Source organism: Sceloporus occidentalis, unplaced genomic scaffold (assembly GCF_023333645.1).
Source record: "Sceloporus occidentalis isolate IW3139 unplaced genomic scaffold, rSceOcc1.0.p SCAF_3, whole genome shotgun sequence".
Lineage (NCBI taxonomy): Eukaryota > Metazoa > Chordata > Lepidosauria > Squamata > Phrynosomatidae > Sceloporus > Sceloporus occidentalis.
The window spans coordinates 113,684,367-113,698,436 of record NW_028316983.1 but is presented as its reverse complement, the minus strand read 5'-3'; the positions used below and the strand labels follow the sequence as shown (position 1 = coordinate 113,698,436).

The window sequence follows — 14,070 nt, the reverse complement described above, 5'->3', positions numbered from 1 at the left end:
CATTGGGTCTACTCTAGTCAGGACTGCCAACAGGCTTCAGGTCTCAGATTCCGCAAGTGCCAAATTTGTGATCGCTTATCATGAACATAGATATCAATAGCTTATCTAACAATACCCAGTATTTCAAAGTTAACTGATGAACACAAGTGTTTTCCCCCAGACAACAAGCTTGGCTGGAGTGGAGCCAAAACAAGGCCAATGTGTGACAAGAGAGAAGTATGAACATGCTCAGGTAACCCCAGATTTTTAGAAATATAACTTACCTTTCTTTGGGTGGTAATCCTCTAAAGGGGCACTTACTCCCTTTGCTTACTCAGTCCTTAATGGGACACAATGTTCTTTGGGGGACTGAGTGAACATGTTCAGTAGCCACAGAATGACAAGTGTCAGGGATGTAGAAAAGTTGGTCAGAGGGAAAGGAGTGGTGTATTCTGGAAGAGGGGCTGACTTTAATCCTGAACAGGAATATCCCACAATGCAAGATTTTGTTGTACATCCCACTGCATGTAATAATTTGAATTCACTATTGGAGGCCAGCTACTAAATACTATCAAATTTTAAGTACTGTGAAAAATAGACACCATTTCATTTCAAGTTATTGCATACTGCCCAAACATCAAACATTAAAATGAAAGATAAAAACCATGCATTGAAATAATCACCAATTATGAAACACTGTTATTGAACACACACAGAGCATCCGTGGATTATTTGTGAGGAAACTCAAAAGGACAATGTGATACACTTGTCTCAGTGATATGGACTTTTCCAGCAAGAAATTAACAATAATGGTGATAGTGGTGGTAATAATAATAAAAGTTTTGTCTCCCTTATCCAAAATTCTTGGGACCAGAGGTGTTTTGCACTCTGGATTTTTTTTTTTTATTTTGAATGCCTGTATTTGCATACACATACATAATGACATATCTTGCAGATGGGAACCAAGTCTAAACACAGTATTCACTTATGTTTCATATACACCTTGTGCACATAACCTGAAGGTAATTTTAAACATAACATTTTAAATAATTTTGTTCATGAAACACAGTTTGCTACCAAACACTGTTTGCTACCAACACTGTTTGCTACCAAACAGCAAATGTGTCTCTATCTTAGCCACCCATGAAAAGTTTTGGATTTTGGAATAGTTAGGATTTTGGAACTCCAGAGAAGGGAGACTCAACCTGTAACAATAATAAGAACAACAATGATAGCATTATACCTTTCTCTCAGAGCTGGCACCCAAGGCAGCTTAGAAAAATCAAAACAGATCGGTAAAAACATTCACAAATAAAAACACTTGAAAAGTAACTTTTAAATTGCAGTTAGACCACCTATAGAATTAAAAATCATTAAAAACATATTCATTAAAAGGAAAGATACAAGTAGTCTGCAGAGTAATTGATGTTCTTTTTTTAAAAAATTAATTAATATTCTTAATATATACAATACATATCATATTTCTATATATGAATATATTCCTACTTTCTATTACATTTTAACAATTCTTATCTTCCATTGATGTTCTTTTAAGATAAAAGTGTCACTTCCCAACACCTTGTTGGGATGAAAAGATCTCCACCTGCTGACAGATGGACAAGGACACAGTCTTTATGGGAAGAGAGGTTAAGAACCCTCTTTCACCTTTCCACCATACATGCCTGTGAAGATGGCAAGACTCAGAGAAGAGCCTCCTGCCTCCCCACATCTCAAAATCCAGGCAGTCTCTTATGGGAGGGTATAATCATTCAAAAAAGGCTGTACCCAAGCATGTGACTTGAAAAGAAACTATGAGCTCAGCCAGTGTGTAACAAAGAGAAAGCATTGGCTTTGTTATATTCAGGAAGTTAGCTGAATTTATTTAGTTGGGACTGTCCAATTTGGCACTGATGTGATGTGGCTGGCTTCAGTGAGACTGTTGCATCAAATGTATTTGGATCATGTAGCCATATGACAGTTTCCTTCCCCTTTGTACCACTACTGGGCAGAAACACAGAGTTAGGAAATACATTATAGGATTGCCAGCCCAACTTCCATCGTTCCCTGACAAAATAACCAAATTCTATCCTATGTAAAGTCAAAGGCTTTCATGGCTGGCATCCATAGTTTTTTGTGGGTTTTTCAGACTATGAGGCCATGTTCTAGAACATGGCCACATAGCCCAAAAAAACTACAAAAAACTATAAATTCTATCCTTCCCTGCAGCATGTAGGATCATATTATTCTTGTTATTGTATCATCTTAACCCAAACATCTAGTTCCACACAACAAGCTGATGCTGAAAGGAGCAAGAAAATGCACAACCTGACAGCATCTTCATCTCACTCAGAACGTATAGTTCTGTGTCAAGATTATCTGTAACAGAGCTAACCTACAAGAGAATTGCACATTTTTGCTAAAATGAAAGGATTGGACAGCCAAATCTACAGGTCTGTCACATCCCAAGTGGAGGAAATGCATCAAGGATATCCGATGTTGCCTGTTATACTTACCATGGTTTAGGTGTCTGATGCAGTCATTCAGTGCTGTGCTGAACTGCTTCTGAGCCTCTGCATTCGTAAAGCAGAAGTAACCATGTCTGAGGAATGGTTGCCACAGATAGACAGGGAATTCTTTTGGAAGGACAACAAAAGCTGGGGCATTCTCTTTTTCACTGGAACCTTTAAAAAATGCATTTGAAATATTTGTAGGTTTCATGATCTGAAAGCATTTGTCACAAATAATTATAGCTAGCCCTCCACATTTGCAGACTTGATTTGTGTGAATTTGATTATTTGTAGATTTAATATGCTCTTTCTAGGAATCTCTAGGTCCTCCAGCACAACTCTGCCAGAAGCTGACCATAGAGTTGCGCTGAAGGACATAGAGATTACTAGAGAAAACACATCTAGGCATTTATAGGTCCTTCAGCATGATTCTATGGTCAATTTTTGGAAGATGCTGACCAGAGAATTGCTCTTGAGGACTTAGAGATTCCTAGAGAAGTGTTCTCTTGGGTTAAAAAAATTGTGTTTTTTATTAGCTGTTTTTCCACTTTCATGGGGTCCTATGCCCCTAACCCCAGTAAATGTGGAGGGCCCACTGTACATACAAATATTATACAAAGCCGGGGCTGGAGAGCAGTCTTAAATCATGGGACCCAGCAGCTGACTCAATGATCCTTGTGTCTTACAGATTTTAAACGAAACATACTACAGGCAACTATGGCCCGGTACAGACCTCCCAAAAAGGGAGGCCTGCCGACACTTTTCCCTCCGCAGGGAAGCCACAGCCGCCAAACCACGAGGCTTCCCTTTGAGAAAAAAGAACTCGCAAATAGGGGATTCTTTTTGTGCCGCGCCAGTTATGCCTGAGTGCGCCAATGGCACACTCGTGACGTAACTGGCACGGTGTGACGTATGGATGCTATGCATCCGTCACGTCACAATGGCGGTGCCCGTATACATGAGGCACCACCATTGTTATGGCGCCGCGCCATACTAGCGTTAGGGACCATGCGGTTGCAAATTGGACCCAATCCAGCTGTCCAGACAGCCAAGAGAACTGGAGGAGTAAACCATGGTTTTTCATAAACTGGATTAACATCTTAAAGCAGCATTTTTGCTGTGGATGTGGCTGCACATCATCTGGACAGATCACACTGGTACCAAGGTGAGTCCAGTGTATGTCCTTAGTGCAGACAATCTCATAGTCTCCTGAGCTCTAAATCTTACAATATACTGTCAGACCTTTGTGTTCATATGGACTAGTATTGTCTACTTTGAGTAGTGTAACTTGCCTTTCTCCTAAGTACTGAATGTACAGAGGGCTTCCACCTAGACTCTGCCTTGCTGCTGTCGGCGTTCAGAAATGCATGCTTTGTCTGTAGCGAGAACTATTTTACTACCCTGCTAGTTTGCACTAAGTGAGACCTAGCTGCACACAAATGTCACCCCTAATTCCTGTACAAGCTTCAAACAGTTAAATAATCGGAACACTTCTAGGTGCTCTGTGACTGAAACCAGTAAGTTTCCCCTCCCATCCTTGTACAGTTCACATGCTTACTTTCTCCTTTTTGACTTCTAGCTGCTTTTCCTCTGCTTTTTGGTGCATAGAATGTCTGAGGTAAAAAGACAGCCTACACATATTAAATATATGCTTTTCTTTTACACCTTCTTCTCCCAACGCTCCTCCTTCTTTCACACATCCCAATAGTTTCAGAGAGATTGCAAAGCAGACAGTACATGCCTCTTCTCTATGTCTTTATATAAAGTCTGTGAGATTCCACACATTTGCTGTAAACTGCATCAGGAGGCCCAGCTGACTGTCTTACTAGATGGTGTCTGCGTTCCCTGTTTCTTTCCTCCTCTCCTTTCTTTCGTGCAACCACACGCAGATAAATTCTTCCTGCTTTCTTTAGAGGTGAGATAGTTTGCCCTCCCAAGTTCTTCTTTTTTAAGACTACACCCAAAAACCTCTGAGAATCCTCGGGAGTCATCATCTCTTGCTCAGAAGCAGTTGTGAATGATATAGCATGTTCCTGCTAAGCTATTACTCTTTTATAGAGATGCAAATCTTTATTTATTTTGTTCTTGTGCACAAGAAGGAAGAATTTAAAACACCCCCCCACCCCCATTGGGTGAGATTACAAGAGTATTTGCTCATGTTTTAATTGTTGTTTTTTTATTTCAGATCTTTTCTGCAAAAGAATAGTATCTGTACACAACTCATTGGATTCTGTGCAAAAACAAACAAAAAATACAATGCTTTTCACAAAAAAATGAGTGTATGGTATATTATGCACAAACAAATCTTTTTGTAAAAAATAAATAAATCCCAAAATACAAACAAATCTCACAGTGGTTGATCATTTTCCCATTGGGTTGTTGTTATGTGTTGAAACATCCTTTCTATCCAAAGCCAAATTTTAAAAATGTGTGATTTAGCCCAAATTGGAATGCAATGGTGGGATGGAGTTGGTGCCAAAACAGTAATGATTCACACAGTTAAACAGGAAAGATGTTTGGAATGGGAGATATAAGACTCCAGGCCCAAAGTGAGCTGCTGCATAAAGATTTTGAGGAAGAAGAGGAAGGGAGGTAGTAGCTCCAGATGGCAATAGGATCTGAAAGGTATGAGAAGCTTAGGAGAAAGAAAAGGAGGATGGCTAAAGTGAAGGAAAATCCTGTGTCCTGATGCATAGCGAGCAGCAGGCCTATAAACCTAACTCCAATAGCTACCAAGCTGCTCTCTAACCATTTGAATGCAACACTTCTCCTAACAGTATATGGAATCTTAAATGCATACATGCTCATGGCAGGTTAAATGGGAAACAACTCTTAGTAGCTTCTTTCTCCCCTGGCCCTGACTACTGATATTTCTCCTACTGTAAAAATGAGGTGTTACAACTATATCAGACTTACTAAGGTACAGCTCAGAAGGGACAAGGCTATACTCCATGAAATACATAGCATGCAGTTTTAGTTCCCTGTCTTTCTTATACTCAAATAAGTATGCAACTATGACAGGCAGGTGGAGGAGACTCAACATATCCTTTATCTGTTTTTCTTTCTTCCAAAATCCACAATTCCCCAAATATGGTAAAAGAAATGAACTGGTGCGAACATTCAACGGTTCACAAACCAGCCCTTCTGGAAAAGGCTGTTCTACCTCAGTAAGCACCAGGGCAAGTTCTCAGATGTACCACATGAGCAGGGGGGCAATATTTGACAGAAAACATCACTACACTATATATAGCAATACTCTTGTCCTATTTGTTTGTGTGATTATTTATCAAGTGTTGCCCCCAAAGCAAACTCAGACTCTATGGGTGCATCTGCACTATAGAAATGATGCAGTTCGACACAACTTTAACTTCCATGGCTCCATCCTACAGGATCCTGGGTTTTGTGAGGCACCAGAACTCTTTGGCCCAGAGGCTAAAGACTCTGTAAAACTACAAATCCCCGGATTCCAAAGGGTGGGGAACTACAGCACTTAAAGTGGTGTCAAACTGCACCCAATAATCAAAAAGAAATGTTTAAAAAGTGGGTAAATTTAGGAGGCAGAGTCTTACCATTAGGGTCTGGGAAATGCTTATCAGATAATAAGTTATATTCTTCCTCTGTAGTCAGTACTTTGCCTCCCACAGGTAGAATGCAGCTTTTAGCACTAAGCCCCTTTTGGAATGCCTGGAATTGAGAAGGGAAAATAAAATGTAAACACACATAGAAACGATCTAAGCACATGGAATTTATCCAATTCCTTATGCTGAAATGGAGGACAAACCAAAGAGTAGAGCTGTTTGCTCTCTGGTACTGGGAGCAGGGTTCAGCTTTCTGGGAGTCTTTTTTTTTCTTTACCTTTTGTGAAAGGGATGTTCCTAAGTCCTATGGCTTGAGCAAATTAACTCAAAATATGTGTAATATAAAATTAAATATGCAAATAAGAATGCACATTATGGAAACTAGTTTTTTTCTGGCACAACATATGGAATGTTTGGTCCATGACAACAATAGCTATATATTAAATAGCACATATATCTGCAACCTTTAACAAAAACAAACTTTGAAAGTGGTTTGCACAAGAGCCCTTAGAGCTGTCTGAAGTCTAAGACTTAATTCTGAAATAAATGCTGCCGTGGAGATGCTACCATGTCTCCAGATTTCATGCACTTATGGGGGGAAATGTTATTGCTGTTTTATTTTCCCAATGCAAGTCAATGGAAGGTGGGACACTTCATACTTCAAAACCTGGACTCGGAATCTGAATTGCTTGAATTAGATACACACTGGTTGAATTAAATTGGGTTGCATTGTGAATCACCAAACTGGATACAAAACCAATCAGGGGCCTTTGCCACATCCCTTGTTTTTACTGGATGAAAAACAAACTCCTTAGTATGCTGAGTAATAGTTACAGCAGCCATTCGCTATTTTTGCCCTTGAGGAAGACACTACGATCTCAGAACTGAGCAGGGTAGTTCAATGCCTCTGAATACCAAGCCTCACTACTGGATAAATTTACCTCTTTGCTTTCAAAGCTCTCCACAGCATAGTTGTTTTTAATCACTATGTATCTGTCCTTCCATTTCTTCAACTCTTCAACAAAGTGTAACAATTCTCCTTCATAGAAGACCATACTGGATTCTGCAGGAGGCTATGGAAGATTTTAAAATGTTACAGAGAAATAAAATTTCAAATTCCCAGTCTGTTCTCCCCCAAAAAAATAGACAAGAAAAAAGGGGCTGCCAGGTACAACCCAGTGTCACAATAATAGTGGCTAGCTTCCCCACTCCCCCACATTATTCTATGGGATGAATTGTAGTATTTTATGTTGCCGTTTTAGGGTTTGTTTTAATTAATTTTTTGTGAGTTGCTTCAAGTATGAAAATTTTATACTAAAATTTAACAAAAAACCAAATGTACTTCGTGCTTGCTCAGATACACAATCCTGTATTATCTTCAATTAAGCTTCATGTTTTCTGCTTTCAGGGTGTATTAGCAAGGGTAGTGTTTCTCCTGGGAATCATAAGGAATGAAGATCAATTTTTTCACATTGCAACCTGCTTATGGATGCAGTAGCTCACAGTCACATCACAGCTAGAGGCCCCTTGCTGCTCAGAATGTGCTGGGATGCTTATTGTAGAAGGTTCTTCTTGGGACAGAAAAGAGATTCCACCTAAACATCAGGAATAACTTCCTGACAGTAATAGCTGTTTGACACTGGAATACCTTCCCTCAGAACATGGTGGAATCTCTCTTTTTTGGAGGTTTTTAAACAGAAGCTGGATGGTCATATGTTGGGAATGCTTTGATTTTGTGTTCCTGAATGGCCAAAAGGGGTTGGTCTGGATGGCCCTTGTGGTCTCTTCCAACTCTATGATTCTATGTCTATGCTATGGAAATTAAAAGCCTTATCATATGACAAAAAAAGCCGACACACAGTGAGAGAAAGACAGCTTTCTGCTTAGCTCTCCGCATGCCATTGAAGCACTTCCTTCTCTTCCCAAGAGAGATGGTCATAAAAGTGTGCCTTTTGTCCTGCTGGAAAAATCTATTTGGTAAAAGGCATGCTTTTATGACTGTCTCACTCTGGAAGGAGAATGGAAGTGCTACAACATCATGTGGAGAGCTGTTTTTCCCTTGTTGTGTTTTAGCTTCTTTTTGTCATGCAATAAGTCTCTATGCTTTTCAATTCAGACATAAGAGATGAAAGTTCTGAGTACAATTTGGCCATGAAATCTTCCTGGGTGACTTTGAGCAAGTCGCACTCTGAATTTTTTCATGCCACACAATTGTGGCATTGTGTTTCCACTTTAACTACCATGGTTGCATCCTATGAAATTGTGGGGTTTATAGTTTGGTCAGAGGCATCAAGGAGTTCTCTGGCAGTCGATTCCAAATGACCCTTCTTAAACTGAAAATTCCACAATTTCATTGGATGCTCCCATGCAAGTTTATATTTGTTTGTCTGCTTGTTTATTTATTGAACAAGAATCAAATTGCTATAACTGTATAGTGTGAAATGAGTCTCTAACTCAGACTGACCTACCTCCTGTAATAGTTGTGACTATAAAGTAAGAAGGGGAACTATCATGGGTGCCACTCTGAGTTTATTGGAAGGAGGGTCAGATATAACTGTAAATCATAAATATAATTAATTAATTAATTAATTAAGAAATGTCAAAGATATATGCCATCCTATGCTTCTGTGAAGTACTGGAAGCTGAGAAAAGGTGACTGGACCAATGTCACCCAGTAAACCTCATAACTACACAGAGAACTGAAGTTTGAATATACAGTTAGTCTATTTTGGATACAAAAGCAACCAGGAAATCAGGAAGGGAATGGAAATATGTGACCAGAGAGTGGAAAGCTTGGAGCATGCAAAACTGAATCTTGGTCCCAAACTGAACTAGCCCACTGTGACCATTAAACTGGCTTCCAGTAGGCTTCAAAAAGTATTATGTGGATGCATTCACAGTAATGAACACTCCCTCTTACCTTTGTTTTTAAGAACTGGGACTGCAGGTCTCTGTTTTGTTCCAGCTCATTCTGGATGTGCTTGCAAAAGGACACAGCATACTGTCGTTTATAGTGTGGGCTGAAGTTCTTGATCACAGCTTCTGTCTTTCCTAAAAGGACATGTTAACAGGTATATTACATCTTGCTTCACTCTCTTAAAGGCTCCACAACTGTGAAGTTCTCAGAACTGCTGCAGGAAGCAAATTTTGCAAAAGACCTATGTAATTGCATGTATCTGACCATGCAAAACAATATAAGTCCCTACATGTCATCAGCTGCAACAATAATATTTCTTGACCACTGTGCCACCAGGGCTCTATAACCCTTATCTTATAAGTCATTTTCAAAAAAACATATTAAGAAAGGATATATTATCTCCTAAAGAAATCCATCCTGTGTTCTCATGCCATAACATTTTCCTTTTCTTTTATTTCAGGTTGTAGGTCTGGTTCAAAGTCTCTACAACAGACCTATGAGTCTCTATAAAAGCTATAATCTACTTGCTCCTTAACCATTTTTGGTTTTAATGTTTGTAATTTTATATTGTTTTTATGTGAAGTTTTAATTGTTTAACTGTAACAAGTTTTTAATGTGTTTTCATTTGTGAGCTGCCTTGAGTCCCTTCTGGGAGAAAGGCAGCATAGAAATTAAATAAATACATTACATAAATAAAAACAAATAAACCATTATATCAGGCATCCCTTTTTATTCTACAGACCATATAGGGGAGTGATGAGGATCCAAATTACAGTCAGACCTCTATATCCACAGATTCCTTATCCACGGATTCAAGAACCCACAGCTTGAAAAACATTTTAAAAAATATAAATTCCAGAAAGCAAACCTTGAGTTTGCCATTTTATATAAGTGACACCATTTTGGTATGCCACTGAATTTAATGGGACTTGAGCATCCATGGATTTGGGTATCCATGGACGATCCTGGAAGCAAACCTCCGCAGTATTAAACTCATTGAAGGGGACAGTTCATATGTTGAAAGCGTAGAAATGTGAAAACACATTTGCACAAGTAACTACAGTATGTGTCTATAGGAGGCAAGAGAGGTGCAGCCAAGTACTTAAGAGTTCCCTGGTGAGTTCCTCTTTATTTCCTCTGCTCTGATGCTTCCTCACCTATATATTAATATTTTAAGCCTTGACTTCATCCTGCAGACCTCTTCCTCTCCAAAGTCCTTTTGTACAACACAATTACAACCCTATGATTCTACTTTAACCGCCATGGTTCTGTCCTATGGGATGTTGGGATTTGGAATTTGGATTTGAGCTTTGGGGAGGGCGTTTAGAATTCTCAGCCAGAGAACTCTAGCGCCTCCCAAAACTAAAATCCACAGGATCTCACAGAATATTGCCACAGCAGTAAAAGTGGAATCACAGCACTACAGCTGTGTAATGTGAAAGGGCCCTTAGTCATGTAGACAGTAGTAGGTACCCCATTTTTCTTATTATTCATATGCTATAAAAACAATTCTAATAAACAGCTTTCTCTTTAATTAAGGCAAGCTCTTGTTGATGATTCCAAATACCAGTTTCCGTCTCACTTGGGCCTCAATGAATGGCTTGCTTGTGGTAAGGCATGGGGGAGTGTCCTTCTGGCACAACCAGAAATTGGAAATGCTACTGTTTTGGACCACAGCACCCACAATCTTTCCACCAGTTGCCTTTTTGCTGTGGGAATTTGGGAGTTGCCGTAAAAAAAAAAGGTCCCAAGCTGTTAGCACAGAGCTATATGGGAAATCAAAAAACCACTCCTTAGAACCCTTTTGACGTTCAGTTCGCGGTCCTCCATTTATTTTCTAAATATATATAGACATGTATACACGGACAGGGATGACTTGCAAGCCAGCTTTCCATATGCAGGGATTGTTTGTTTTCTGTTTTCCAAAAGAGAGGGCCTACCATTAAAACTTACAGTGCTGACTGTTTTGCATGTCATCTCTATAGGCTGGAATCAGTCACTGGTATGCCATACATTGGTGAAGAGTGAAATAAATTGGTTGCAAAGGTGCTTCTGCGAGCTTAATACCTGCCTTCTGTTTGGGACCACTAACAATTCCTGTTCAGACTGCTCTTAACCTAGAGGAGAACAGTACTGAAAACGTGGCATAATCATTGCAACGCTTAACAAACCAACCATCTGGAAGCATTTTTGAAAAACACTATATTTTTATTAGTTTCCATGTATTACAAAGCAATTTAGGCTGCAATCCTATACTTACTCGTGTGGGAGTGAGTGCCATTGTACGCAACATGACTTATTTCTAAGTGTATGCTGTAATCAGCTTAATAGCAAAAGTTACCTGAAGAATAACAAAAAGTAGTGCACTACAACATTTCAAATGTAGAAATAGCACACCAGCTATGAGACTGAGAAGCAAATTACATACACATATTTCTGAAAAGATTTTTTAAGAAATGAAAAACAGCCTTAGGAGACAGCAATTTTAAATAGTGGATTGGCAAGACAGAAAGAGCTGCATATCTCTGGACACTTGGTTATTTCCTTGCTCATATATTGATTCTCCCTGCCTACCTTTTTGGTTGCAGGGTTCTCTCTATATATATTGACATGAGTAATTTACAGGTATAGAAGCCCACTAAGCAAAAGGATTTTGAATGGATAGATTCTAAGGCTGCATCCGCACTGCACAAATAATCTAGACTGACACCACCTTAACGACCATGGCTCAATGCTATGTCATTCTGGGAATTGTGGTGTTGTAAGACATTTAGCCTTCTCTGTCAGAGAGCTCTGGTGCCATAAAGAAACTACAATTCCCAGAATTCCATAGGACTGAGCCATGGCAGTTAAAGTCATGTCACACTAGATTATTTCTGCAGTGCGGAGGCAGCTGAAATGGAGGAAAGGCCAGAAAGCAAAAGTGTTTGTTTTATTTGTTTAATTTAACAAGTTACCACCAGATTTTCTTTTCACAAAGCAGCTCACAGAATCAAACATCATCCAATAAAGACAATCAATATAAAAATACACACATGCACAGACGCACATAAAGAACAATTCACCCTGAAATATTATAGAATATGATAAACATCAGTTATAGAGGTAATATCACGGAAACAACTAAGTCAACAGGTATGTTACTGACAGAATAAAATGTGAGAGGTTATGCATGATCTCTCTGGTCCTACTTCTCTATTTAAAACAACACCTTAATGAGGTTACAGATGGGGAGAATATTCATTAATATTTCGATCACAGTCAAAAAAGGTGTCCCAACCCTAAAGAGATCCCAATGAAGCAATATATATACATATCAGTGAGATTCTTTGCTATTTGGGATATTTTTTGAGGGAAATTCTGCACAAGCCCACGTGATGTTTTTTTCACAGAAAAAAAATGTTTGACCCGAAAACTCTTGTCTTCTGTGCAAAGGTACTGTTATTGAGGAGAAAATATATTTTCTGTATACACCCACACTGACAAACCCAACTGTGCTTCTCTGCAGACCAACGAGTCAAAAGTGCACAGAAGTCCTCAGCATTCTTGACAGTAGAGAGAACACCGCTTGCATTACTTGTATTTGCCTGATACAGCAAAAAGTAGAAAGATTTACATCCCTAAATGAGATCAGTTTTCGGTTGAGTAGGGACCACGATTGGGATTTATATCTGTTTGCATGTAAATATAAATGCTAGGCTCTGTTTAATTCTTTTAAGATTGTATTCCTGTTCATCCCATCATGAATGAAACAGAATGGCATTTTGCTGGGCCATTATGCTAGTACAACTGCGGGATTGTACTAGCAGTTCTCTTTCTGAGGTTTTATAACAAGGTATTATCTGGTAACTTTTAGGTGTGTAGAACTGTGCAGGCAGATGGGCTGCAAGGGCTGCCCAAGGAGGCCTTTTTGGAACTCTCTATCTCTCTTATGTTTCTCCACTGGGATGGTAGGCCATAGATGCCAAGTGTCTGGACTCCACAATGCCTATTCCCATTCCATTAACAGAGTCCATGAATATGTGGTCCTGGGGTGGGGGATGTAGCTCTTGCTGGTGGTAGAACGAAGGCTTCCTGGATGCAAGAGGTGTCCATCTGAGAAAAAATATGGGCACTTTGGATGTCACGCCAGCACAGAGCAATCTTTCAAGCACTGACTTCCTGGGACAACTCTTTTCTAGTTACAAATCTTCCAGCACTTGGGCCAGCAGAAAGGTAGACTTCACTCTATTCATGAGCTGAAATCAGCTTCCAAGGAAGACTACTTTATCATCATACTAACCAGTGGACTCTGCCAGACCTCTGAAGGGCAATTTTCATTTCAGAGATTGGCCCCTAGCTTTTGTATCCTAATTGCCTCTCTTACTTAAACACCCTCACCTGGAATATTGTGTCCAGTTCTGGGCACAACAATTCAAAAAGGATGTTAAGAAACTGGAGCATCTCCAAAGGAGGGTGACTAAAATGTTGAAGGGTCTGAGAAGCCATGCCCTATGAGGAATGCCTTAAGGAGCTGAGGATGTTTAGCCTGGAGAAGAGAAGGTTAAGAGGTGATAGGACAGCCCTGTTTAAATATTTGAAGGGATATCATATTGAGGAGGGAGCAAGCTTATTTTCTGCTGCTCCAGAGGACAGGACCCAGAACAGTGGATGCAAGCTACAAGAAAAGATATTCCACCTCAACATTAGGAGGAACTTCCTGACAGTAAGGACTGTTTGATAGTGGAACACACTCCCTCAGAGTATGGTGGAGTCTCCTTTCTTGGAGGTCTTTAAACAGAGGCTGGATGGCCATCTGTCAGGGATGCTTTGATTGAGAGTTCCAGCATGGCAGGGGGTTGGACTGGATGGCCCTTGTGTTCTCTTCCAACTCTACGATTCTATGATTCTATTATCTCCATTTCAGTTCACTGCCAACCCCTTCCTGCATCCCTCCTGCAAGAATGGCTGGTCTTTCTATTTCGCCAAACATTCCCAGAAAGCAATGCTGGAGAAGTACAGCTGGACACTTATTGTGAAATTGGTAGCCAAACTGTTGTTAGCTATGCATTTTATAGATTCTTATTTTCCAGCTCTGGGATCTGTCTCA

General features: G+C 39.7%; 1 protein-coding gene across 1 annotated transcript in view; it reads right to left on the bottom strand.

Moving 5' to 3' along the window:
• Positions 1-14,070, bottom strand: part of NIBAN1 (niban apoptosis regulator 1) — a 74,980-nt gene that overhangs the window by 28,005 nt on the left and 32,905 nt on the right. The window contains exons 2-5 of the mRNA XM_089515827.1: positions 8,985-9,115; positions 7,006-7,137; positions 6,056-6,170; positions 2,493-2,660 (exon numbers count right to left, since the gene is read on the bottom strand). Coding sequence (XP_089371953.1) covers positions 2,493-2,660; positions 6,056-6,170; positions 7,006-7,137; positions 8,985-9,115 — 546 coding nt within the window. The remainder of the gene's footprint in view (positions 1-2,492; positions 2,661-6,055; positions 6,171-7,005; positions 7,138-8,984; positions 9,116-14,070) is intronic.